At 45.0% G+C, this 26,612-nt stretch overlaps 2 protein-coding genes across 2 annotated transcripts; one reads left to right on the forward strand and one right to left on the reverse strand.

Moving 5' to 3' along the window:
• Positions 1 to 3,318: 3,318 nt before the first annotated feature.
• Positions 3,319 to 4,592, forward strand: LOC308461510 (olfactory receptor 6N2-like). Its single transcript, XM_080978506.1, has one exon. It carries the CDS (start codon positions 3,632 to 3,634, stop codon positions 4,580 to 4,582), a length of 951 nt encoding a protein of 316 aa, XP_080834632.1. The 5' UTR covers positions 3,319 to 3,631; the 3' UTR covers positions 4,583 to 4,592.
• A 182-nt stretch (positions 4,593 to 4,774) lies between these two features.
• On the reverse strand, positions 4,775 to 23,949 carry LOC308461460 (long-chain fatty acid transport protein 2-like). The gene is made up of 10 exons (XM_080978419.1): positions 23,378 to 23,949; positions 21,248 to 21,457; positions 19,638 to 19,796; positions 18,774 to 18,898; positions 17,027 to 17,221; positions 12,915 to 13,005; positions 11,541 to 11,739; positions 10,182 to 10,279; positions 9,001 to 9,131; positions 4,775 to 7,867 (listed from the first exon to the last, which is right to left on the reverse strand). Exons 1-10 carry the CDS (start codon positions 23,853 to 23,855, stop codon positions 7,691 to 7,693), a joined length of 1,863 nt encoding a protein of 620 aa, XP_080834545.1. The 5' UTR covers positions 23,856 to 23,949; the 3' UTR covers positions 4,775 to 7,690.
• Positions 23,950 to 26,612: the final 2,663 nt, after the last annotated feature.

A 26,612-nucleotide genomic window follows, 5' to 3' on the forward strand; every position in this document is an offset into this window, starting at 1 on the left:
AACTGTGTGTCATGACACACACCCTTCTCAAACACACATGCCCCTTTATTCACAGGCTCACAAAGACATGTAATAATGTACATGTGGAATGTAATAAGATGCGAAATCATTAAAACCCTGCATTTATTACATTGACTAACAAAGGAGAGATATTAAATAATAAATATAAAATGTTTTTAATGATTGGCTTATATTATTTATTTATTATTAAAAATAAGAATTTAATTTCTCTGTTTTGTGAGTTGGTATTATAGATACAGCACAGAGAATCTCTGAAAATCATTTGAAAACACACACACAAAAAGAGAGAGAGAGAGAGAACAACAACACCAATGCTGCCACAACAGCCAGTTAGTGGCCAAAGAAAAAGGCCTGTCAGAACAAAAAAGTTTGCTTGCTGGTGACAGGAAAGCTGACTAGGGCCAGTCTAGTCTCCCTTCGAAGGTAGTTCCACAATCTGGGAGCAGCCACCAAGAAGGCCCCCTCTTATCTTCACCAAACGTGCCTGTGAGTGAGATGGGACTGAGAGAAAGACTTCCTTGGAATATCTCAAAGCCGAGGAGAATCATATAGGGAGAGATGGTCTTTCAGATAGCCTGAACACAAGCTGTATAGGGCTTTGTAGATCATAACCAAAGCTTTGAATGGTGCCTGGAAACGGACTGGTAGCCAATGAGGATTTTTGAAATAAGATCTTTCTGTTCTCCCTTATGGTACTCAATTGAGCATCAAGTCCTAGCAGGAAACAGGACTGGTTGAAGGCATGGCAATGTGGGATGAATTCAAGGCAGCTGGATTAGCTGTATGATAAGGACTAGTTGGCCCTATGGGGGGCAACAGTTTCCTCTTCCCTCTCAGAAGCTCCAAACAAGGGTCCCTGATTATCAACATCAGGATATATTTTTGGATTACAGCAATCCTAGGCGAAAAGGCCAGGGAGGTGTGGAGTCTTTTCTGTGGGTATTCAAGAGAACCAGTCTAGTTATGGAATATTCATCCACAGTGCTTAGTAAGGAGAAATCCTAAGATCTGAAAATTATGAAAATTACGTAGTGTGCACCATACAGGTGCACCATTGCGTTTCTTTTCTCTGAACTCTTCAGTGCATTTACTCACAAATAAACTCAGTGGGAATTACTGCTCCCTGATGGGTGTGTTGTGTGAATTGCAGCCCAGAGGCTCCTGTGGTGTGTGAAAAAGAGTCAGCCTAACGTTTGGTGCCTCCCGAGTTTTTGGATCCAATTTCTTGCAGTCAAAAATCCTCCAGGTGTGGCAATGTGGGATGAGTTCAAGGCTGCTGGATTGGCTGTTTGATTCGGACTAGTTGGCCCTATGGGGGGGAACAGTTTCCTCTTCCCTCTTGGAGGCTCCAAACAAGGGTCTATGATTATCAACATCAGGATATATTTTTGGATTATAGCAATGCTAGTCGAAAAGGCCAGGGAAGTGTGGAGTCTTTGCTGTGGGTATTCAAGAGAAGCAGTCTAGTTATGGACTATCCATCCATAATGCTTAGTAAGGTGGAAGCTTGATGTTCTTAAAATTATGAAAATTATGTAGTGTGTGTGTGTTTGTTAAAGGAGGATTGCTTTTAACACCCAGACTTAAGTGGATGCTGATCTATTGGAAGGGGTGGGGTAGGAAACATTAGCTTACATTGCTCTTTTGGGATATTTGTTTTGATTATTCATTTGTTTCCTGCTTTCTTTGCTTTTTAAAAAACATCCTTAAAGTAAGGTGCATGACAACTACCCAAATTGACTATTTTTAAAGCTCCCTCATTAATTATAAGAGCAAACCTTTTCGGATGAGAGACATTCCTTCCCTTTCAAGTGATATGCAGCCCACTCCTAACTTGATTTTTGTGTTGGCATCTCGGGAGACAAGTGAATAGTGTGCCTTCTGGGATAAAGTCAAACCATTGGAGAGCTACAGCGCCAGCTGTGGCTGTAGAGACCAATATGGGAGAGACAACAGGTGCACCATGGCATTTCTTTTCTCTGAACTCTTCAGCGCATTTACTCACAAATAAACTCAGTGGGAATTACTGCTCCCTGATGGGTGTGTTGTGTGAATTGCAGCCCAGAGGCTCCTGTGGTGTGTGAAAAAGAGTCAGCCTAATGTTTGGTGCCTCCAGAGTTTTTGGATCCAATTTCTTGCAGTCAAAAATCTTCTAGGTATAGTTGGACTTTAGGATATATTTATATTTATACTCAATAGGGTATGTTGATTTCCTGGGGAAACGGTTTTGTTCTCAAGAGCTATAGTCTGAGGAATAATAAACAAGGGATGTCCACAGGGGTCTTGGATATGAATTATATTTTCCCATTGTGGACGAGGGGATTGATACATCTAAAAGATTGTCTCACTTCTGTACACGCCGAACCAAAATCACTGCATTCTGCAGGAGAAGGCACCCTGTAGGTACTGTTTGAACATTCTGCACAATATCAGAATTGAGCCTTTGCCATTGGAGCATCTACTCCTTGGAACTCCCATTAAACATCAGAGAGGCAGCATCACTGTTGTTTTCTCGTCACCAGCCAAAGATGTTCTTCTTTCAACAAGTCTTCTAAATTAAGGTATTTGTTAATGTTGGTATCTGTATTGGATATAATTGGTATGTTACGTATGTCCTGCTGCTGTTTTAAATTTTCAACTTACCTAATTATCTATCTATGTATCCACACACACACAATAATTTATATATACATTATTTTATGTATGTTTTTATTACATTGTAAATCACTTTGGGGTGCCTCATGGGATGCAATTCATGGGTGAGATGTTATTATTATTATTATTAGTATTACTATTATTATTATTATTATTATTATATCTTCTGAAAGCGTTGAGGAAATAATTCATCTGGCCTCCAGTCTCTTCTTCTTAATCTTGACTGTTTGAGAACTGGCTGTGGTTTGTTAGAGGTGGAAAGAAAGACAAGCTGTATACACTCAGAGGCACTGTCATCACTCCCCAGATGCTATAGAGTCCTGGCATGGAAAGCAGAGTAAACACACAGCTCCCTTTGTAGAAAAGAGATGAACCCATTTCAGTCCTAGGTACCATGTGCAATTTCTACTTTCCTGTCTCTTGTGATTGGTGGGAGCTGGCCAGCTGCACCCCATTCTATTATTGTGCACTACGTTTGCCTTCAGTGACTGTGCCCATCACTTTCAGCAGGGAGGGAGCACAGCAGTGCACAGCCTTTATTAACCATCGCTTCTAATACTAGGACACTGGTGGCACTGGGGTCTAAACCACTGAACCTCTTGGTTTAGTCCTGCTGGCCACATGACCCAGAAAGCACCAAGTAAAAGAAATGTTCCTTTTCCCCTCCCACCCCCAACCCACTGTTTTTTCCAATCATATCTGAGAATGGAAGTATGTGGTTTTATGTAATTGACACACAGATTCCCAAAAAAATTCTGGAGCTTTTGTTAAAAAGATTGAACTGTACTATACTATTTGTGTGGTCATAATAATCCTTGCAAACTTCAGGGAATGGTATCTTTCAAGTTACAGGGAAATGCTGTGAAAGTATGAGGCAGACATGAACTCCATGACCTTCTATTCGCCAGCCTCTCATCTTCATAGATTTTATTTCCTATTCTAGATTAGCCTACCTATGATGCAGGTAGAATCTATCAATGGCACTTCAGTGTCTGAGTTTGAGCTTGATGGGTTCCTCAACTTGGGCGACTACGGCATACTCCTCTTTGCCATCTTCTTGGTGACCTACCTGCTCATCCTCAGTGCCAATGCTCTCATCTTAAGCCTCATCTCTGCCACTCCTCGCCTTCACGTCCCCATGTATTTCTTCATTGCTGTGCTGGACACCTTGGAGGTGTTCTATACCACCGTTACCATGCCCAGGGTGCTCGTGGACCTTCTGAGGAGCAAGAAGTCCATTTCCTTCAGGAGCTGTCTTCTGCAAATCTATTTCTTCCACAGTGTGGGTATCTCAGAGGCCTGCTTGCTCGCAGTGATGGCTTACGACCGGTACTTAGCCATCTGTGCCCCGTTAAACTATATGACCAAGATGACGCCCCAACTTTGCATTCAGCTTGTGCTGGGATGCTGTGCATGTGGTTTTGCATGTCCTTTGCCGGAGATTGTTCTGACTTCCAGGTTGCCCTTCTGTGGGCCTAGTCATATAGATCATATATTCTGTGACTTCCCCCAGGTGATCAGTCTTGCTTGCACAGACATATCAACCAGCATCATGTTGGATTTTGCCCTCCACACCATCGCCATCCTGGCCCTCATCTTCCTCATCCTCCTCTCATACATGAAGATATTGAAAGTCATTGTTAAGATCAATAGCTCGGAGGGGCGCCAGAAGGCTTTTTCCACCTGCGCCTCCCACCTCATTGCGGTCTTTACTTTTTTTGGAACGACTGGCTTCATGTACATGCACTTGACATGGATGGGATCGGGACATTATGACAAGATCGTTGCAGTCATCTACGCCTTTTTTATCCCTCTCTTCAACCCCATCATCTATTCTCTGAGAAACAAAGAAATCAGAGATGTGATCAGAAGGACTGTTGGGTTTCCATGTGCCAGCAACATATGAGGTGGTTTCTGAACTTCTTGGGACATCAGGAAGTCATTTCACGATCAAAAGTCCTGCTCACCCAGCGATTGTTGCTGTAATTACGGTTTTTGAAAAGAAAAGAAAAAAGATGAACGTCTAACAAAATTTATTTCCACAGTTTCACTTGTAAAGAAAAGGGAAATTGATTCAAATAAGAAGAAACAGAATTCAAACTTTCTTATCTCCCTTTGGAGTTTTGCATTTAATGTGTATGTAATATCTAGATTTACATATGCATACATTTGCGATCATCAGCATGTAATGTTGCACCTCAGTATGCATGATCCATGATTGTGAAGCTCTTAATACTCCATTGTACCAATTTAAATGTAGCAGCGTTCCTACATAGAAACATGGCATTCTATGACAGTGTATGCATTAGTAACTTAAACTGCAGTCTGGTTGGGGTGTGTGTGTGTGTGCCTCAATGCAGCATTTCTTAAGGGAAGCATCAATATGCTATTAGTCAGAAGACAGTGTGCTGCTAGTACACTACACATAGTGTGTATACAAGAAGGGAGTTGTGAAATGGGACTTCACTGTGCTCTAAAGTGGTAATTTGTGCACACCCTAAATCTAGAAACTGACCTAGTGACTGCAACATCAAGCCTATATTTTACTTCTTTGTTTCTCCTCACTCCTCACCCCATGACTTGCTTTGTATGATATCTTGCTTGATGAAGAGTTCTGCAGCACTCCAAAGCCTACAACTCTTTAGTGGCATGTTGCTTGGCCCTAATAAAGATATTGCCTGATTGAGGACATTAAAGGAAAAGGTGCTGTTTTGTTTTTTAATCCTATGCACTCAAGAGCATATGCATATATATGCATGCTCACACCCTGGAGTTAGCAGATAAGAAATAAACACTAGATCAGGGGCTCCCAAACCATTTTGGGCCACAGCCCCCTTGGTTCCATAAACTCATCCCCAGTGCCTTCTAATCTATAAGAAGCATTATTCAGAATAGCAGTCTGCACCACCCACTAAGGAAGATAATAACACAATAAAATTCCAAACGGTAACAATTAATTTCAGTGGTAAAGATGAATGTATTGCCAAAGATGTTGTTCTTATTTCAAGCCATACCAATTATTGATAATGTTAAGTGTTTTAAAGAATGGCAGAAAGCATTGTCTCAATTTATCTGGCAGGGGGAAAAACCCAGAATTAAATATAAGTTACTAACAGAGACTAAAGAAAGAGGGGGATTCTCCCTGCCAGACCTGAAGATATATTTTGAAGCTGCAGCTTTCTGCTGGATAAAGGAATGGATTCAATTAGACAATGTTGATGTGCTGGATCTGGAGGGATTTGACAATGTATTTGGTTGGCATGCATATCTACAGTACAACAAGATAAAGGCCCACAAAGGTTTTAAAAATCATGTAATTAAAAAATCTCTGTATAATGTTTGAATAAGATATAAAGATCTCTTAGAAAGGAAATGTGGCTTTCACCAATGGAAGCTAAGGCCCAGAAAAAACTAAATATGAAGACTAAATGGTTGAAATATGCTGATTTATTGTTGGAAGATAATGAAGGATTTAAATTGAGACCATTTGATCAAATTAAAGATAAACTGGATGGTTGGTTACAATATTACCAGATCAATGAGTTGTATATGTTTGATAAGAAAAATGGTTTTGCAATGGAAAAAAACAAATTGGAAACAGAGTTGTTAGATATGGATGTTAAAAATCCATCTAAAATGTATAATTTGCTGTTGGAGTGGCATACAAAGGATGAACAAGTCAAATCTGTTATGATGGATTGGGCAAGAGACGTGGGACACAATATAATATTGGAAGATTGGGAAAGGTTGTGGAAGAAAGGGGTTAAGTTCACGGCATGTACGGTACTAAAACAAAATATTATGAAAATGATTTATAGGTGGTACTTAACCCTGGTAAAACTAGCAAAGATTTATCATACGTATGATAACTCATGCTGGAAGTGTTAAGAAAAGGAAGGCACCTTTTACCATATGTGGTGGACGTGTCCTAAGGTTAAAGACTTCTGGGAAAAGATTTATAATGAGTTTTTTAAAATGTTCAAATATACATTTGTAAAGAAACCAGAAGCCTTTTTACTTGGAATAATAGGATTGGAATTGCCCAAAAAAGATGTTAGGTTATTTTTGTATGCCACTACAGCGGCAAGACTGCTATTAGCAAAAAATTGGAAATCTCAAGAAAAACCAACGGTAGAAGAACGGCAGATGAAGATGTTGGAGTTTCTGGAGCTGGCTGACCTGACTGGAAGAATTCGTGAACAGAAAGAGGAGGAATAACAAGAAGACTGGATGGAAGTTAAAGACTATAATATTGTAATATAAGATAATTGAGAAGGTTCTTGAAAGTACTAAACAGGCCTAAGATAACAATAAGAATGTGGCATAGCAATATGGATTTAAGACAATAAGAAAAGAGTTGAATATAGTCAATTGAAGGAACTAATTATCTAGAAAGATGTTTGGGAGAACTGTTACAAGGTGATATAATGAAATTCAGTTGGGGGGATTTGAGGAAGTCACTTAACAATGGAAATTAAAATAAGAAAGAATATGTGTCCCCCCCCCCCTTTTTTTAGTATTGTAATGTGTTTTGTGTGTTTCATATGTTATATTTGTCATAAATGTGGAAAACTAATAAAATTTTGGGGAAATTTCCCCCCCACATTTGTTCAAAATCCAATAGTCATTTACACCTCCAGGGCCACCCCCACTTGTCTCTTAGCACCCACTGTGTAATCCCTTCACCACAACCCGGGATGGCTCACTGCCCACTTTGAGAACCATGGCACAGAGCTTTCCAAACCATGTGTCGTGACACATTTGTGTGTCGGCTGCAGTGTGTAGGTATGTCACGTGAATGCTTCCCTCGCTAACCTCTGGTTTGCTAGTAGAACTAAATTACTGTGTCATGAAATGATGCATGTCTAAAAAGTGTGTCACCAACATGAAAAGTTTGGAAAGCTTTGCAGTGGCAATAGATTATCCCCTCTTTCCTAGGCAGAAGCCAAGTAGCTCAACACTATAGTTGTTCCTAGGTTGCCACTAGGGCAGTTAAAGAGACAATTGCTCCTTTTCACAGCTTCAGCTTCCTCTCTGCAATGGTGCTGAAGATCTGTGGAGTCAAGGGCATGTAACATTCTTCAGAGTCATCGAGGAAGAAGAGGGGGTCACTGATGACAGCAGGGTCAAATCCTTCCTTTACCAACTGGCTTTTGATCTGCTTGAAAGTGCCCGTGATCTCCAGGGTGTCCTGCATGGGAAAGAGCAGTGCAGTGAGTAGAGAACAACCAACGACACCCCGCTCCAAGACATTCCTAGAGCAGGCCAAGGGAGTCAGTGTTTTGAGCAGTGGCAGACAGATGTACAAGAACAGGCTCTGAGCTCTGCTAGGGGAGCTGGCATCCTAAGCATCTCATTAGAGATAAAGAGAGTGGATTTCACTCTGTTCATTTACACCCGGTTGCTGAAGGCCAAACAACATGGATCTATGACTCAGGGCTCATCCAGATTTCCTTTTGTGCTGTCTGTCTTTGAGTGTTGTTGTTGTTTTTATCCTGGCACTTTCCCTGGGAAAGCTCGGAGGAAATGACAATCGGGGCTTCCAAGCATAGGAGCCAACTCCTAGGGGCCAGCGTCCTTCCCTCTCATACAATTCCTGCCCCCCATATTTTATTCAAATTAGCACCCCTGTTTCCATGGATTAATGTTTGCTCTGATTCAGCGGTAAAATACAGGTTTTCCCGGGGGGGGGGAGGGAGCCCCCAGAGAAAATAAACAAAAAACTTATTGGACGCAGAGTTTTAAAGCACAGACCTGTACTTGGAAAGTGTGGCACAAAAGAAAGTCTGGATGAGACTATGTCTTCTGACTTGGCCTGCCCTGGGTCAGTGCTTGTCTATAGGCAGGGAATGCATTTTCAGCTGGAGGGTCTCATTCTCTTGGCTGTTTGTGTGTGTGTGTGTGTGTGTGTGTGTGTGTGTGTGTGCATGCAGAGCTGGCCATGGATGAGGTCATTCTACACCCTTTCACACTCACACATTCATGCAACACACACACACACCCTTTCCCCTCCCCTTGCTGCTCCTCTGATTAGGAATCAGCCGAAAAGTCAGGAAAGGACACTATAGAGGAATCCGTGCCCCACACTCTCTCAAACACACATGCACAGGCTCACAAAGACATATTGTACCCAGCCAGCCTCCTCTCCGCACAGTCTAGCCCCCTGGTGCTTCATTGATTGAGAAACAGCTGAGCAAGAAGGTGATGGATGGCTGATGAAGTGTGAGAGGCAGGGAAGGGAAGAATTCCCAGGGTAGGAGGCTGACCTATGGGGTTTCTCAAGGCAGCAAGCACAGAGAGGAAAGTGACAAGAAGGGATCGTACCTGGATGCGAACGAAGCGAGGTATGGCATAGGCTGGCAGGAAATCCTTGGCGTGCGCATACAGCTTCTGCCCATCAAAGGAGTGCCCCTTCTTAAGGCAGATTGCAGCCATCCCAGTCTTTCCTTCATGGCCTGGAACAAACCAGAAGGGACCGGTTGGCGGTGTGTGTGGAAAGCCATATCACATGTAAATGAATGCACCTAGAACAGCTGTGGACTGGCTAGCTAAAAACACTCCAATTCACACAGGCTTACCCTGCCATATGAATGATCCAGTTTCTTGTTCTTCTGATCTTTTCCTTTTTCCAAAAAATTTTTGGATTTTCTACATTGACCACTTTGGTTTTTGAGCTAGCTGTGGAGGAAAACAAGAACCTTTCCTTCACAACCAGCACAGAAATGCAGGACTGCCTCCAGATTGTCACATTCCCACACGGTACATTGAAAACACACTTCGGTAGAGCATGAGACTCTTCATCTCAGGGTCATGGGTTCAAGCCCCACGTTGGGCAAAAGCTTCCTGCGTTGCAGGGGGTCGGACTAGATGACTCTCGTGTTCCCTTCCAACTCTACAATTTGTTGATTCTATGATTCCTCCCCCTCCCAAGAATCCCGGGAACTACAATTCCTGGAACCCCTAAGAGATTGCATTTCCCAGGATTCCTTGAGGAAGCCATGGGCTTTAAGTGTGTGTTAAATGTTTTGTTTGTTTCATTTCTATCCCACCTTTCCTCTAAGAAGCTCAAGGCGGTGAACAAGCTTCACCTCCTCCCCATTTTATCCTCCCAGCAACCCTTTGAGGTAAGTGAGGCTGAGAGTGAGAGACTGGCTCAAGGTCACTTCAGTGAGCTTCATGACTGAGTGGGGATTTGAACCCTGGTCTCCCAGCTCCTAGTCCAGCATTCTAGCCACTACACCACACAGGCTCTTTAAACATAGGCTTCTGTAAATGTATGTTGTGGGCGTGACCACTATCTTGCAAGAGTGATTCAGTTGCAGTCTGGGGATATCCGCTACCAGCCTTTCACAAATCGGTTCACAGAATCCAAATGACCTAAGAGCTGCAGCCGTTTGTGAGCGACTGAACCTTGTTGCTGGTGAGCGGATAATCTTGCCATATATTTGGACGCTAAATGTGGCAGCAGAAAGACGGGTTTTGATCCAATGGAATTTCAGACCCACCTGGCACTGGTACCCCATAGACATTGACTTCCTGGATGAATCTCAGTGGTGCCAGGGTGTTCTCCACTTCTGTAGTGGCCACGTTTTCCCCTTTCCAGCTGCATGGACAAAACAGATTATTCCCAGATGGGTTTGGTAAAAGTGAACATCCCTCCTTTCGTTCATAATCGGGAATTTTGTCATTGGCGCAAGCGAGGAGGCCAGTTTGTGGTTCCTTGCCTGCTTATATACCGTAAGTTGTGCTGTGTTGGTTTGATATAGCGGTTGTTTTGGGGGCCCTCCAAACACCCTTTTAATTGTATACATACTTTGTGCTCATGACGGTATCAGGGCAGTTATACATGCTCCCTCTTTCAATACTGTTTGTGCCTTCAAAAGTTTCAGGGAGGACACAGGGCTTTGTTCCCAACTGTTAAAGCTCCCGTAACTTCCTGCTTCTAATCCAGTAACCTTTAATGCCACAAATGCTTGGCAGAGTGCAGCTTTTTGCTGGATCCCTTCCAGGTGATGCATTAATGTCGGGGAAGCATCGCAGAACAACTCATAAAGCAAAATGATGTGCGGATGGTCCAGTATAAATCCACCACTAATGCGCTATTATTACACCAATGGCATTGTGCAGAATATATCCACGAAGAAACACTGGTCTAGAGGGGCCCTTACTGTATTATTGCCTTGTAACGCACCCTGGGATCTTCCTTATTTAAGTGCATCTTCCTTTCCTGCTATTTATTTAGAATAGCCTGGGCGACTAACAACAGTATCAAAACAACCAACCCTAAAATACAATGAACAAGCATCAGTAGAAAGAGCAAAAGTACGTAGATCCAGTCATATTCATTGAAGCAGTGACTAACCATTGATGAAGGATGGGCTAGATGTTTTGCTATCAATAACGAGATAAAATTACTTACTAGTTTTTGGATACTGGTTTCATTCATTCAGAGCTCTTCACTTACAAGATCTTGTTGCGATCCTTACGGCGACAATAGGGAGCCTGTGGCCTTCCAGATCTGGCTGGACCTCAACTCCCATCAACCTCAACCAGCGTGGCCAGTGGTCAGGGAAGATGGGAACTGTAGTACAGCAACACCTGCAGGATTACAGGTTTCCCATCCCCACCTTGCAACAACATCTATAAAATATGTGAGCCTTATTATACCCAAATTACACCTGGGGACAACGGTGGTGAGATTTGAACTAGATGCTTCATGACACTCTGAGCCACTGCCCTACACAAGCTCTTTAGGTGTTTGCCAGCATTTGTGAATGCTACCTATGCTAATGAAACACTGGTGCTGACTGCCTGTTCTACATTTGTCAGAATATCAGCCGCAGAACCTGTGTGGCGGGACTCACCGGAAAGTATCTCCTACCCGGTCCTTGAAATATAGAAAGCCTTCTTGGTCTTCCATCAGAAGGTCGCCGCTATTGAAGTAGCAGTCTCCTTTGGTGAAAACATCCCGGAGAATCTTCTTCTCCGACTTCTGTCGGTCTCCTGCGTAGCCATAGAATGGGGCAAGCCCAGTGATTTTGGACACAAACAAGCCTGTCTCACCTGGGAAAAGAAAAGGAAATGAAGCTGAACCAACTAATATTCATCCTCCAACAAAGAACCACGGGCAAGACGACTGCCTCTGGGTGCTTCCGGTGGGAGGCAGCCAATGCTACTGGGGACCAGCCTTCCTACCGTTCTCCTTGCTGCCACTGATATCTGCCACTGCTGGCATCTCTAGCAGCTGTCAGAATGCACAGCAAGGGAGCACATGCGAGTGACTCTGCATTAGGACACTGTTTCCTCAGGCATGAGTCCCTAAATCGGGTGAAGCACATCGCCACACCTGATTGCTGCAGAATATACTGATTTGGCAGGATGCTGGCCTCAGTTGGGCCACCCTGTGAAATCCCTGAGCAGTAGATTCAAGACAGGCCAGAAACTCATTATGTTACAAAAAATTACTTTCCAAAATGTGAATATTAGGGGAAATCCCACACAATCATGTGTACAATAGAAGAAACAAATTTTTGTGCGGCTTTTAAAAAATAAAATAAAATTTTAAAATTAAAATAAAATTTGAAAAATAAAATAAAATTTAGCTGATATAGAACCCTATTTTCAGGTAGGATTCAATCACATACCAACAAATTCAGTCTGTGGAATTATAGGAGGTCTTGTGCAACAAACCTGCTTTCCACAAATATTGAACTTTTTGCACAAAGGAAAGGAATGGGGGAAATGGACTAGAAAGTGAAGATTTAAGCTGGCTTTGATGCAATGTCATCTAACACCCCTGCAAATAAATAAGGATGAATTAAATAACCAATGGCATCTAATCTCCCTGCAAACAAATAAGGATGAATTAAATAACCAATGGCATCTAATCTCCCTGCAAACAAAACTGGATGAACACTCATTAAACAGGAAGCAACCTAAGACTGGAGAAATGAGAAACTGAAGTTGAAACTGACAGATGCATCCATCCCTTCTGGTGCCCCTGAAGGGATGGATGAAGACTCTTCACATTTAACACAAAGCAGGAGTGGCTCACACTTCCTCTTTCAATGATTCTTCTTCTGTTCTATGTGTGAAGAAGGGACTCTGCCATCTTTCTTGCTGGGAGAGATGTGAGCAATTTCCACAGTCTAGAGGCCATGTACAGTACCTTCTTGTGAGTTAGGACTCTGACAATACAAAGCCCAGTTCCTCTCTGAATGCCAGCTTTTTTGGCTTACCTGGAGTCACTGGGGTGCAATGTCCGTTCTTGTCTCTCACAGGCTCATCCTTTTCAACGTCATATTTGATGATTTCGTACTTTGCCAGTTTCTGAGGTGGAACAAGCAGGAAATGGAAACATGATCCCACAAGGCTGAAATTCAAGGCTACACATGGACTGGAATATATTTTATGAATGACCCAAGGGAACAGGGAGCTTATAGCTAATAATAATAATAATAATAATAATAATAATAATAATAATATTTAATATTTTGCAGCTGAGCAGAGATTTTAGTCTGGTCTCCTTGATCTAAACTAGGTATCGAGAACCTTTGGTCCTCCAGGTGTCGCTGAATGAACTGCAGCCATCACCCCTGGCCACTGACCATGCTTGCCAGGACTGATGGGAGTTATACTTCATCAACATCTGGAGAGCCAAAGGTCCCTCAACATTGCTGCTGTACCTCACTGGTTAGAGTTCCCCTGGTAGCAGCTGAAGCTCAGGGGCAGAGAACCCCTTTCTTGCCTGCATTGCCTCATTTGAGTTTAATGATGTGCTGTTGTTGGGGGGCAAAGCCCAAAGTGGACGGGCCCAAATCCAGATATGCCCAAATGCCTCACCAGACATGCTTCCTTGCGGAGTTCTGAGAAAAGGGTTTCCCTTTCTCGGCACACAGTAAGGAAATGCAGCAAGGTGCCACTGGAGCTGCTTCTTTGTCTGTTGGCAGTGTGGCTTGGCAGCCATGCCCCTCTTTGCCACTGATTCGTTGAGTGGCATAATGGACGAGATCAGGCTTGAACCTCAGCAAGAACAGCTGGGCAGTGGGCAACCTGCGGAGGCTGCACTATGCCAACAAACTATCTTTCCAAGTCTTACATTTTTGCTTGGGGGTTGTCGACAAAATTCTTGGTACCTTTCCCTGTACTTTCCCCTGCTGTGGGCTTTTATCTTGCTTCACCTTCGTGTTGCATTCTCTCTACTGCTTTCTAGCTGTCTGAGAGGAGAGGTGGTCAAAACTTCCGGGGTGGCGCCATCGGTAATGGCGGATTCCCTCTGATCTGGAGGGACCAACTCCACGGGAAACGGGTCTTTTCCGCTACGGCGAAGCGGGGACCCTTTCAAAAATCACAGGCGGATGAAGCCTGTGACCATGGGACTCGGCGGGCACCTTTAGCGCCCCCCCAACCCACAAAGGAACCCACTAACGGGCTCCGGAGCGAAGAGGGGGAAGTGGCACGGTGCTGAGAGTCAACTGCTTCTTCCGTGGAGCGAAGCCACACAGCCGTTGCCGGAGAGCGCTGCCTTTTTCCTGGGACAATTTGGCTTCTAAAACAATCACCCGTGAGTACTTAAATTTTGGACAATTGGACTCTAAATAAGGACTTGCGTGCAGAAAGGAAAATTGGACTTAAAAGTTTATTTCAATTTGGCACTGAAACGGGAAGGTCTAAACAGGAAGTCAGCCTTCCGTTTCTTTGTAGATAGATTAAAGCAAAGACATGGCAAACTAGAGCTCAGAAAATTGCTTGTAAAGGACTAACTTTCATCATTTAAGATTGCTGAGCCCCCTTCGGAAGCAGGAGAAGAGGGGGGATTTTTTCTGAACTGTCTAAACCTGCAGAAGTAAGTGTAAAGTAAAGTAACTTTCCACCGTCTTGATCCTGGAGCGGGGTGTCAGGACTGACGTTTTTTGAAGCTCATTGACCAGAGACAAACGTTTTTGACAGATAGCTAAAAGAAGAGAAACATCGTGATTCCATTGTTCCCCTTCGCATTTTAAAGGAACAAACATTGACAAAATATCTGAAAAAGGAAACTTTGTTGTTAGATTTGTCTTTAAAAGAAAAGAACAAATAGAAGTTTTTCCCCTAGAGGGAGCCTGTGAAACTGTAACTAATTCTGAATCGGGGAGCTTGCAGCTGTTACAGATTACGATCCTGGGAATAGACTTCTGACCTTGCAGGACAATGTATTCAGAAGCTCTGCTGTGTGCTCTCTGTAAAACAAGTGCCCTACTGGAACAGCTACATGAGAAGACGGACTTGATGACTGATGCAATCAAAAATTTTGAACAGGCAGTGGGAAATTACATGGAGCCCACTCAGGAATTAAATCAGGAGTGTGCCCTGACAGAACAGATGAGGGAAGAGGATGTTGCTGAATCTTAGGCGCCAGAGATGGAGGGAGCTGTGGCCCAGCAGGAACATGAGCTTTTGGATTTGACAAATGAACTTGGAAAAAGCCAGATTTGGAAAGATAAAGTTTGGTTTGGTTTGGAAATGGGGGGTTGGATAGACCCCCCTATGCAGGGATGTTTGAACTTTTCAAGTCTGGCAATGGGCCGTGAGATGTTTGGGGTTGTGGGGGCTCTTAATTTTGGAGAGACTTTGAAACATGTTGAGTTTAGTGTGGACTATGGAAAAGGGGCTGATTTGTCGAGAAGGGTCAAAAACATTGCTAAGCTGGAGTTCCCACGAGTGAAAGGAGCAGGAGACAAAGGAAAATACAGTTATAAATATGAAGAAGAGCCGCGGAAGGGACATGGAAGGGACTTAAGGGCCTCGGATATAAGATTACCAGGTTAATGGGCTAGATTGATGAGATAAAAAGGACTGAGAAAACCCGGGACCAGGAGGAAGAGACGCTGGATGAAGATTGGATTGTCTTTTTATTTCTTTTTTATTATTAGGATTGTTTTATAAAACTGATGAATGTTAGAAAAATGTTGGAACGAAATTATTTGGCTTTAGCAAAAATGTTTAAAGAATTATGTGAGAATATTATGGTTATGAGAAGTTGGTAAAAATAAGATTTAAGTTTTAGGTTTTAAGGTTTTCTATAGTAAGATAAGGTTAAAATAGATTAAGGTAATGTAATGACAGAATATTATGAAATATGGAAAGGATTTGCTGCGACAATTAATAACTAGGATACAAAAAAAGGGAGGAGGAGGAGGTCAAAGAAAGAAGGTAATGACAGTTAAGGATTTGAGAATAATGGATTTGTTTTTAAATGTTTGTGGTATATTTTTGTCTTTTGATTAATTTGTATTGTTTGATGTGATTTGTTTTTTCTTTGTTTTTTCTTTCTCTTTATCTATCTTGTTTTCGTTTGTAATTCTAAAAATTTTTCAATAAATATCATTTTTTTAAAAAAAAGAGAGAGAGAGAGGAGAGGTGGTCAGTCCTGACATGCCCTGTGAATAGAGTGCAGCAGGAATAACAAGTTCTGGATTGTGTGCTGCAAGACTTGGGCCACATCCACTCCATATATTTCAAGAGAGGGATGTGGGTGGCGCTGTGGCCTAAGCCACTGAGCCTCTTGAGCTTGCGATTGGAAAGTTGGCAGTTTGAATCTGCACGACGGGGTGAGCTCCCATTGCTCTGTCACAGCTTCTGCCAACCTAGCAGTTTGAAAGCATAGTAGTGAGAGTAGATAAATAGGTACCGCTGTGGCGGGAGGGTAAACTGCATTTCCCTGTGCACTGGCACTCATCTGTGTGCCAGTAGTGGTTTAGTCGTGCTGACCACATGACCTGGAAAGCTGTCTGCAGCCGAAACAGCGTCTCCCTCAGTCTGGAAAGCGCGGTGAGTGCTGCACCCCATAGTCGCCTTTGATTGGACTTAACCATCCAGGGGTCCTTTACCTTTACCTTTTACCTTATATATTTCAAGCATTATTATACCACTTGAACACACATGGCTTACTTCCAAAGAATCCTGGGAGAAACTCTAGCTTATTAAGGGTGCTGAGAGTTGTTAGGAGACTCCTATTTCATACGCCTCAACTGCCTTGATTAAATCAGGATATCCTGGTTTTGGTCTCCGTGCTCTCAGAATGGTGCCCAAACATGTGTGAAATTGCAATTTCATGTAAGATCGTAGAGCCCCAAAACACACAGGGAGGGGGCATCATTTGAGCTCTGCTTCGGGCAGCAAAGGGCTGGACAAACAGCGGTGATGAACATAGGCCTACTCTGAAGAAGTGACTTCATGGCTTCATCTGCAATGCACAAATTTGGACTGTACCAAACCCAGGAGAAGGGTTCTTTCCCCACTGAAACCAATCTAGATAAAAATGTGTATCTAAACAGAGTTTTCTGAGATATTCTAGTTTAGTTCTCATTACCTTGTAGAGGAAGTGGGACCTTCCCACAGCTCCGACTTTTCCTGTGGTGTTAAAAAACCCGATGTTCCCCTCTGTCGCTCCATAGATCTCATAGATTTGGATGGGTCCAAATCGGTGCAGGAACTCCTTCCAGACCTCCGCACGCATGCCGTTGCCTATTGCCATTCGCACACAGTGGTCTCGGTCGCTGTCTGTCTGCAAAGCAGCATGTCAGAGGGGTCGCTGCTGAACTAAATAAACTTTGCTAGTATTTATTATTATTATACATTTCTATGCCACCTTTATCTTCCAAGGATCTCAAGGTGATGGACATGGTTCTCTTCCTCCCCATTTAATCTTCACAACAACCTCGTGGGGTAGGTTAGGCTAAGAGATCGTGACTGGCTCAAGGTCACCCAGTTAGCTTCATGGCTGAGTGAGGATTCGAACCCCCGTCTCCAAGGTCATAGTCCAACACTCTAACAATGATGCCACACTGACCAGTGCCGGCTTCCTGTCCTCCTGATAACAAACATGTCAGGTTAATGAAATGTGCTCTGTGAATGACTTCCTAGGAAGGCTCTTTGGAAACTTCACCTGGTTCAGACTGCAGCTGAGGGGCTGTTATTTAAACAGTATGCCATAATAATAGCCTTGAATCAGGGCAGTGGCCCACCTGGTACAACACCTAAACGGCCTCAGTCCAGTATATCTGAAGGAGCGTCTCCACCCCCATCATTCTATCCAAACACTGAGGTCCAGTGCCGAGGGCCTTCTGGCGGTTCCCTCACTGTGAGAAGCCAAGTTACAGGGAACCAGGCAGAGGGCCTTCTCGGTAGTGGCACCTGCCCTGTGGAATGCCCTCCCACCAGATGTCAAAGACAACGACAACTACCAGACTTTTAGAAGACCCCCTGTTTAGGGAAGCTTTTAATGTTTGATGCATTACTGTATTTTAATATTTTCTTGGAAGCCACCCAGAGTGGCTGGGGAGGCCCAGCCAGATGGGCGGGGTATAAATAATAAATTATTATTATTATTATTATTATTATTATTATTATTATTATCTTGATCTGTTAGATACCTGTGGGAAGCCAACAAGCAGCAAGAGAACGCAACAGCAGAATTTGCCTACCCAAGTTGGCGGCCTTCACTGGCTCTTGCAGGAACAAATCTCACAATTTACGTGCTGTGCCACAGATAGAAGGCAACCAATGTCACCAAAGGTTTCCAAACCATGGTTTCCAATTCTGGTTCTCAGGTAGCTGCCAGGGCCCATGGGCCTTCTTTTAAAAACCAAGCAAAAAAAACTGACAGGGCCATAAACTACCCTGGAAATTGATGCAGCTTCTGGAGCATTTGAGGGTTTTGTTTGTTTGTTTGTTTGTTTTTTGGAGATGGGGTGGCATTCACCAGGGGCACTGCTGCCTAGAAAAGGAGGAATATATTTTTAAGTTAAATAATAATAATAATAATAATAATAATAATAATAATAATAAAATGCGTGCCTGCAACTGTGTACCCGCTTCACCAGCTGTTCCTCTGCAATAAAATGGATTTTTTAAAAACAATGAGAAAAGAAGATGGCTGCTCTCCAGGTGGTCATTTGCGAGCTTCCTGGCTGTGTGGGGCTCTTGACTTTGACCTCTAGGTGTAGCCCCCATCTATATTTTTGGATTCAGCTGTGAATCCAAATGGACAATCCATCTGAATACTTGGCAACATTTTTGCCGCAACAACAAAACTGGCCTCTCTCGTCAACGATTACCTTTTCCACATTACACAGGTAGCGCATCATTTCTCCCACATACAGGATCAGGGAGACCCGATATCGTCTGCAGTCATTCCAGAACTCAGAAACGGAGAACTTAGGTTTCAAGACAAACGTAGACCCTTGTGGGAATAAAGAGAGAGTGGCTTAGGTGTGGCCTTGTTGTGAGCACTGGTATAGGCAGATGCAGTTCTAAGTGCCATGCATTATATTATTGCAATGTAAGTCATATGTTGGGCTGCCTCTGGAAAGTGTCTGGAAACTTCAGCTGGAGCAAAATGCAGCTACTAAGGGATTTGCTCTAAATGTGCAGTGAACCCTCACAGATACAAAAGCCTCCTTGCTTCTTGAGCCAGACAGCAGCTGAAACAGGGCTGGAGGATTTCGTTAAGGAGGTTGGGAACTGTAGCTCTGTCAGGGGTAAACTACAGTTCTCATGGTTCTTTGGCGCAGGGGAGCCGTGCGCTTTAAAATCATGTTATGTACACAGCCTGAATATGTTTGACTTTCACACGTAGGTTTCCTGGTCCGCTTCTTCCCATGGGTGGATGAAAGAATGTTCAGAATTAAATGGTGGCAGGTGTTTTGAATGTATAAAGTCCAAATATGTGGTGAGGAAGGATCCTATGTGGAGAGAGGTTGCGTTGTGTAGTGGTTAGAGCATCAGACTAGGACCCGGGAGACCAGGGCTCTGGTCCCCACTCGCCCTGAAGATCACTGGGTGATCTTGGGCCAGTCTCTCAGTCTAACTTGAGAGTACATCTGCACTCATGGATGTGTGTATGTCTATGCACTTATCAACCCATCTCTGCCTATCACCCTCTTGCAGAGGAGGCGTGTGAGTGGACATTCCATACATACCAGCTTCCAGGCATCCTCCAACCCCAACTAAGAGTGCAACTGAGTGGTACAGAGGGAGCAGGATGTAGACGATGTCCTTGGGGCCGGCCCCAAGGTGGCCTGATAGGTTGGATGCTATCAGCATCTTCCTCTGGGAAAGGATAGCAGCTTTCGGTAGCCCTTGAGGAAAAAGAGAAGGGCTCATTTAACAACCACAAATAATAATAATAATAATAATAATAAATTTTATTTATATCCCGCCCTCCCCAGCCGAAGCCGGGCTCAGGGCGGCTAACAACACTAAAATAGTGCAACATTATAAAAACATCAAAGAATTAATTAAAATCAAAATTGATGGCAACCATAAACTAAAGTATTGTAAAGATTGCCAAAGGAGGGAGTCAGGCTGCGCCCTGACCAAAGGCCTGGTGGAACAGCTCTGTCTTGCAGGCCCTGCGGAAAGATGTCAAGTCCTGGAGGGCCCTTGTCTCTTGTGACAGAGCGTTCCACCAGGATGGAGCCGCAGCCGAAAAAGCCCTGGCTCTAGTTGAGGCCAGCCTAACCTCTCTGAGGCCTGGGACCGTCAAGATGTTTTTATTTGAAGACCGTAAGTTCCTCTGTGGGGCATACCAGGAGAGGCGGTCCTGTAGGTACGAGGGTCCTAGGCCGTATAGGGCTTTGAAGGTTAAAACCAGCACCTTAAACCTGATCCTGTACTCCACCGGGAGCCAGTGCAGCTGGTATAGCACCGGATGAATGTGATCCCGCAGCGAAGACCCCGTAAGGAGTCTCGCTGCGGCATTCTGCACCCGCTGGCGTTTCTGGGTCAGTCTCAGGGGCAGCCCCACGTAGAGCGAGTTACAATAATCCAGTCTGGAGGTGACCGTCGCATGGATCACAGTGGCTAGGTCAGGGCGAGAGAGGTAAGGAGCCAACTGCTTAGCTTGGCAGAGATGAAAAAATGCCGCCTTTGTTATAGCTGCAATCTGCGCCTCCCATCCAGTGGGAAAGCGTAACATGCTGGGATCCCAATACATTCCTTCCCATGTTGACAGATTCTAGGAGCCACAGGTGAGAGCTGAGTGCAAGATGGGGACCAAAGGTGGGACAAACTACCCCAGAAGAAGCAAACAGATTCCCCATCACAGGCACTAAGGTAAAGGTAAAGGGACCCCTGACCATTAGGTCCAGTCGTGGCCGACTCTGGGGTTGCGGCGCTCATTTCGCTTTATTGGCCGAGGGAGCCGGCGTACAGCTTCTGGGTCATGTGGCCAGCATGACTAAGCCGCTTCTGGCGAACCAGAGCAGCGCACGGAAACGCAGTTTACCTTCCCGCCGGAGCAGTACCTATTTATCTACTTGCACTTTGACGTGCTTTCAAACTGCTAGGTTGGCAGGAGCTGAGACCGAGCAACGGGAGCTCACCCCATTGCGGGGATTTGAACTGCTGACCTTCTGATCAGCAAGTCCTAGGCTGTGTGGTTTAACCCACAGCGCCACCCGCGTCCCTTATCAAAGGCACTACCCCTCCCTTAATGACCCCATACACAAGTAGGGCAGGTAGAAGGAAGATGGGATTTCCAGACATAATTGCCCCCCTCACCCATCACTGTGACCTTTTCTCTCCTCACCTGTAGTCCCAGAGGTGAAAATATACAGGGATGTAGATTCAGCAGTTACGTTGGCTCTGAAGGAAATGGGCACAGGCTCGGCTGAGCTGGATTGGATCTGCCCAAGCAAAGCTTCCACACCCTCGGTTGGGGAGTCTTCGCTTAGGCAGAAAACTTGGACTCCTTCATTCTTTAGAGCGGGAAGGACATCCTCAATGGTGGCCTTGAAATCTTCAAGAGAGCATGAAAAGAGGTGAGGTTTTTTATTGACGCTTACTTCCTAACCTTAGGCACGGATATCTTCAAATACAGGCAACTCCCCATTTACGCATGTTCAATATGCATGCAACCATATATACACACATCCGGACGTGACCCAAAAGGTCACCAAAAGAGGCGGAATGGGGTGTTTGCGGGCTTTCCCAGTTGTGTTTTCAATGGCGTTCTTCTGCATTTATCCTGATTTTCTTGTTACGTGTTTTAACATTTTCCCCTTAACCATTCCCTAATTCATTCCACACTTTCCAATGTTTTTCTCCATCGCTTTCCAAGCTGCAAAAAGCGTGAATCTTTTTAAAAGTTGATTTGTTGCGCTTTGCGAACAGTGCCCTTTAACCCACTTTAATTGTGCAAACTTAAAAGTTCCAGTATGTTCTTGAATTCCTCCCCCCAAATATTGATGGACTGGAGGTGCCCTTTGTCTTCTTGGCTAGGTCTCCTTTCCTAAATGTCAATGACTTCTGTAACTGTTCAGCGGAAAACTGTATTGAAAGGCAGGGGCACGCTAGTTTCTCACAAAAGAAATGAGAATAGTGCCTGTATAGTGCCTGGCCTCATTTCTCAGGTTCTACAAATGCTCAAAACTTACTTTTTATTGTAAAATGAAAGCATGGACTCTTGGGATTATGGTTCATCCACAGGATAACTGCTTCTCCTTGTCTCTTACCCCTTCCCAACATCCATGACAGATTCCATAATCTCTGATCAGTGGCCATGCTGTCTGGGGCAGATAGGATTTGGAGTCCAGAACATCTGTAGGCCAAAGGTCCCCTGAGGTATACCCATGTACCTAATTGGAGCTGAGAAGCCACTGTGGATCCCTAGTCACCTGGGCAGTCAGTGAACTTGCACAAAACAGGGAGCTCTGCAAACATCAGCTGAAGGTTTATCCACTCTTACCTTTCCTCCACTCTTTCCAGCCAAGGCCTGTGCTTTGAAGCTCTGTGTCCAGGTGCCTCCCCACCCCATTTATTTATTCATTTTGCTCCAGAGCTTTTCCTGTGAAAGCCTGCTCTTTAGTGCTCAATGGGAGCAAACGTCAACCCACAGAAAACCCTGATTGATGCTTGCTCTGATTCAGCTTTAAAGAATGGGTTTTTGCAGGGAAGACTTGGTGGGGGTGGGGGTGTGGATCAGCCCCAAGTTAGCAAGCCTTTTTTTTTTGCACAGTTTGCAAAATCGAGCAATGTGACCATGCATTTTGTCTGGGACTGCAACATCAAAAGTGAGAGCAGGGAAGAAAGAGAGGATAAAAGGGGCTTATACACTTTATATACCGGTACTTTTTGCCCCACTGTTTACAGGCTCTGTGATTGAGCCGTCCCGCCCCCCCCCCCAAGATTTTCCTGCAAAAACCTTCTCCTCTTTAAAGCTGAATTCAGATTTCCCCAGGATTGGCGTTGGCTCAGATTGAGCACTGAAGAGCAAGTTTTCACAGAGAAAACCCTGGAGCAAAAAGAAGGGCACCCAGACACGAAGCTTTAAATCACCAACCATGCCTGGAAAGAGCCAAGGAAAGGTAAGTGTGGACAAGCCCTTAGTCGCAATCTCTTCCAGATCCAGCCCAAGAAATGTTCCTGCAAGAAGAAGAGCTGCAAATGGTGCTCCCCACCGAAAACTGGCCAAGTTTTCGGGGCGCCTGAGGCAGCATATTCTACACAAACCCCTTTCCCTGGAAGCAGAAATACGATTTAAACAAATTTAACTATTCACTCCCTTTCATGACACTCAAAAGCAGCTGTCTGGGGCTGCTGCCAGGATTCCTTGCCCAGAGGAGAGCAGTGGTCAAACTGGCCTAACTGTGCAGTCCAGACATGCTTTCATTTCCCCCTGAAGTGCAGCTATTTCCCACTAGCCAACAGTCACCATCACCTGGAGTTGTCAGTAGCACTTTGGCCTTGCAGGAGCTGAGGGCATGCAAGAGAGACTTGGCTCGGATGTTATAGTTAATACACGCCATGACACTGCCAATCTTCTCCAGTCCCATCCAGACCCAGAGATAGGCAGGGACGTTCTTGAGGAAAACAGCCACCGTTTCCCCTTCTTTCAGCCCCACGTGGTCCAGGAGCACTCTGGCCAGCTGACTGCTGCGCCTGTCGATATCTCGGTAGGAATAGCTTTCGTCTCCAAAGAGGACCAGGGGCTTCTCTGGGTGCTTCTGGACTTTGGCCAAGAAGAAGTCCAGTAAGGTGATGGGAGGTTTGCGGCTGACACACCTGTGGCATTTGTATCCTAATTGAAGGATGCGAAAGAAGGAGACCACGTCCTGCCAAAAATAGGGGCTGTAAAATTTCCCCAGGTGGTAGAGAAGGATCAATATCCCTGACACAACCGTGTTCACATCAAGCATGGCTGGGCTCTGGCTTCAGAAGACCCAAGCTCCTGGAATCTGCAGGCACCCACTGCCTCTTGCAGGCTCCGTCTGAGAGCTGCTGAACGAAGGCAGAAAAGCAATGAGGAACATTAAATGAGATGGAATTTATACTCTCCCACCAGTTCCCACAAGCTGATAGGAGGGAACACTTGACTGTCAGTCTGCAGACAGTTAATTTGCATGGACTGAGTTGTCTTTGGCTCACAGCACAGGGTTGGTGGCACACACAGCTCCTCTGACTTACGGTTAGTGATTATATTTCCTCTCGGATGAAGGCAGGGCTTTATTTCAGCCAGAACTCACCAGATCTCAGTTCCAGCACCTCTCAGGTGGGCTCCATTGCCATCGTAAGAGGACAAGGGAGAGTTCCAACACCTCTTTTTCTATAAAAATAGCACTAGATGAGGACATTGGTGCTGTCCACGTGTGCAGTTATGGTAAAACACTCTTCTGTTTGGGTACGGCAGAGGCCCCATCTTCTCATGACAATTGAGCAGGCCCAACACAATGTCCCAATGTCAAGCGCACGTCACGTGATGTCCTGATGATGTTCAAGGAGCCAGGGACTGGCGCCAAGCACCCTCTGAAGATTGAGGGGGCCTGGCCCCCTCCCAAAAATATTGGGGGGGGGGCGCCAAAACTGCTTCGTCCCCTAGGAGTTGCAGCGCCTCGTGTATGGTATGCTTACAAGAGCTCAGAGTTCCAAAATGTGGGTTGATGGAGAGAAAATCAAATGGACTCTGTTAGGTAGATTTATTGTTTTATTGTTCGGCGTCCAGCACGCTTCCCCCTGCAAGCCTCTGCAGGTCGTAAAGCAATTAGCAAATAGCAAAGTTGCACAGCGGTCGTGTGTGTCGAAAGAGCAGTAAATTAAGTCCCCACACGTTTCTTCTGTCCTAATATCTCTTTATTTGCTCAAAAGTAGCATATTTACAATTCATAAAGACCATCAGATTGTAGCTGCATTTTCTCTGCGTCCTTCTCTCTCAGTGCAGCAGCTGAACAAACTGCTTTCGCTTTTCACTCAGCTCACAGCATTCCAAGGTGCTTTCGTCACATCCTGGCTTACTTCCCTTGTAAGCGCCTCCTCTCAGCCTCGAGACACAGAAGGTTAACCCTTCACTACACCCAACAGACTCTCCACAGACATTTATGTGTTTATTTCATTTTTTTGTCCCACCCTTAGTACCCGTAAAGGTCAGTAAGTTAGCAAAGATGGCTGCCTCTCGTTTTATACTCCAAATAAGCTTGGGAAGCAGGTTGCACTCACAAGGAGCAGCTGAGGGGCTGGGAACCTCTGGTGTTGTCAGGGACTGGGCAGAGAAGGAATAGTGGAGACCGCCTCCCCAGCCTGACCCTTCCAGAGAAGAAGTTCAGAATTAAAACAGGGGGTTGAGGGAGGTAGCAGCTCAGAGGCACATGAGGGGGAAAGCTGGGAAATGATGGGACAGCCAGAACAACACTCAGCTGAAACGTTGTCCTCAGAAGGCATTCCAGACCCTCCATCTCTCAGAATCCGGTGAGCTTTAAAAGTAGGAGAGCAAAGAGCTCAAAGACAGGGCACATAGCAGCACCCATAGAGAAGACAATGAGAATGACAAGTGAGGAAGTGGGAGAGCAGAGATTCACTCAGGACAATGCCATTATCCAAGAGGCTGGGCTCTATAGCCTCTCTCTGCTGTAAAGATTGAAATAAAAAAAGAACGGTAAGAAACTTTCCCTTGTCTTTGTACTTTCCTGGGCAACCAGCTAGGAGCCGCTGACAGCATCCTGACATATGTGCAGGCCAAATGCTGCCCTCTGTAAACATCTGGTACATCTGGTTATAGGGATGCGGGTGGCGCTGTGGGTTAAACCACAGAGCCTAGGGCTTGCTGATCAGAAGGTCGGCGGTTCGAATCCCCGCAATGGGGTGAGCTCCCGTTGCTCGGTCCCTGCTCCTGCCAACCTAGCAGTTCGAAAGCACGTCAAAGTGCAAGTAGATAAATAGGTACCGCTCCAGCGGGAAGGTAAACGGCGTTTCTGTGCGCTGCTCTGGTTCGCCGGAAGCGGCTTAGTCATGCTGGCCACATGACCTGGAAGCTGTACGCCGGCTCCCTCGGCCAATAAAGTGAGATGAGTGCCGCAACCCCAGAGTCGGCCACAACTGGACCCAATGATCAGGGGTCCCTTTACCTTTACATCTGGTTATGGCTAGGTCAAGGGCTGTAGTGCAGTGGCAGAGCCTTACATACAGAAGGCCTCAGGTTTAATCCCCAGAATCTCCAGATATAGGGCTGAGAGAGACCCCTGCCCGAAACCCTGGACAGCTCCTGCAGTCAGTGTATGGTAGGCAATACTGAGCTAGATGGACCAGTTGTCTGATTTGGTATAAAGCAGCTTCTGATCTGCTCCTTGCAAGCTCCAGCTCAGTGCAGCAGCCCCAGCTACAGCTCCTGTCACATGTACACCCCCTGAAAAAAAACCATCCAGTCCCCCTTTCAGTATATTCCTTCATCCCCCTGCCCTATCTTCCTAAAGCCCTCCAGCCTACGTTTTTACACCCATCCTATATCTATCTTGCTCTATCTACCGATGACTGGGTGTGGCTGAAATCCTCTGTGCACTGACTCAGAAGAATGCTCTGAGATGACAGTGGCTTTTTCCAGCATCTCTGGAAAACCATCACTTTTGGACCACATTCCAAGACCATGCAATGTCTGGAACCCTACTGAAATGAAGCACCGATCCTAG

This window comes from Podarcis pityusensis (assembly GCF_964106645.2).
Source record: "Podarcis pityusensis genome assembly, chromosome: 13".
NCBI lineage: Eukaryota > Metazoa > Chordata > Lepidosauria > Squamata > Lacertidae > Podarcis > Podarcis pityusensis.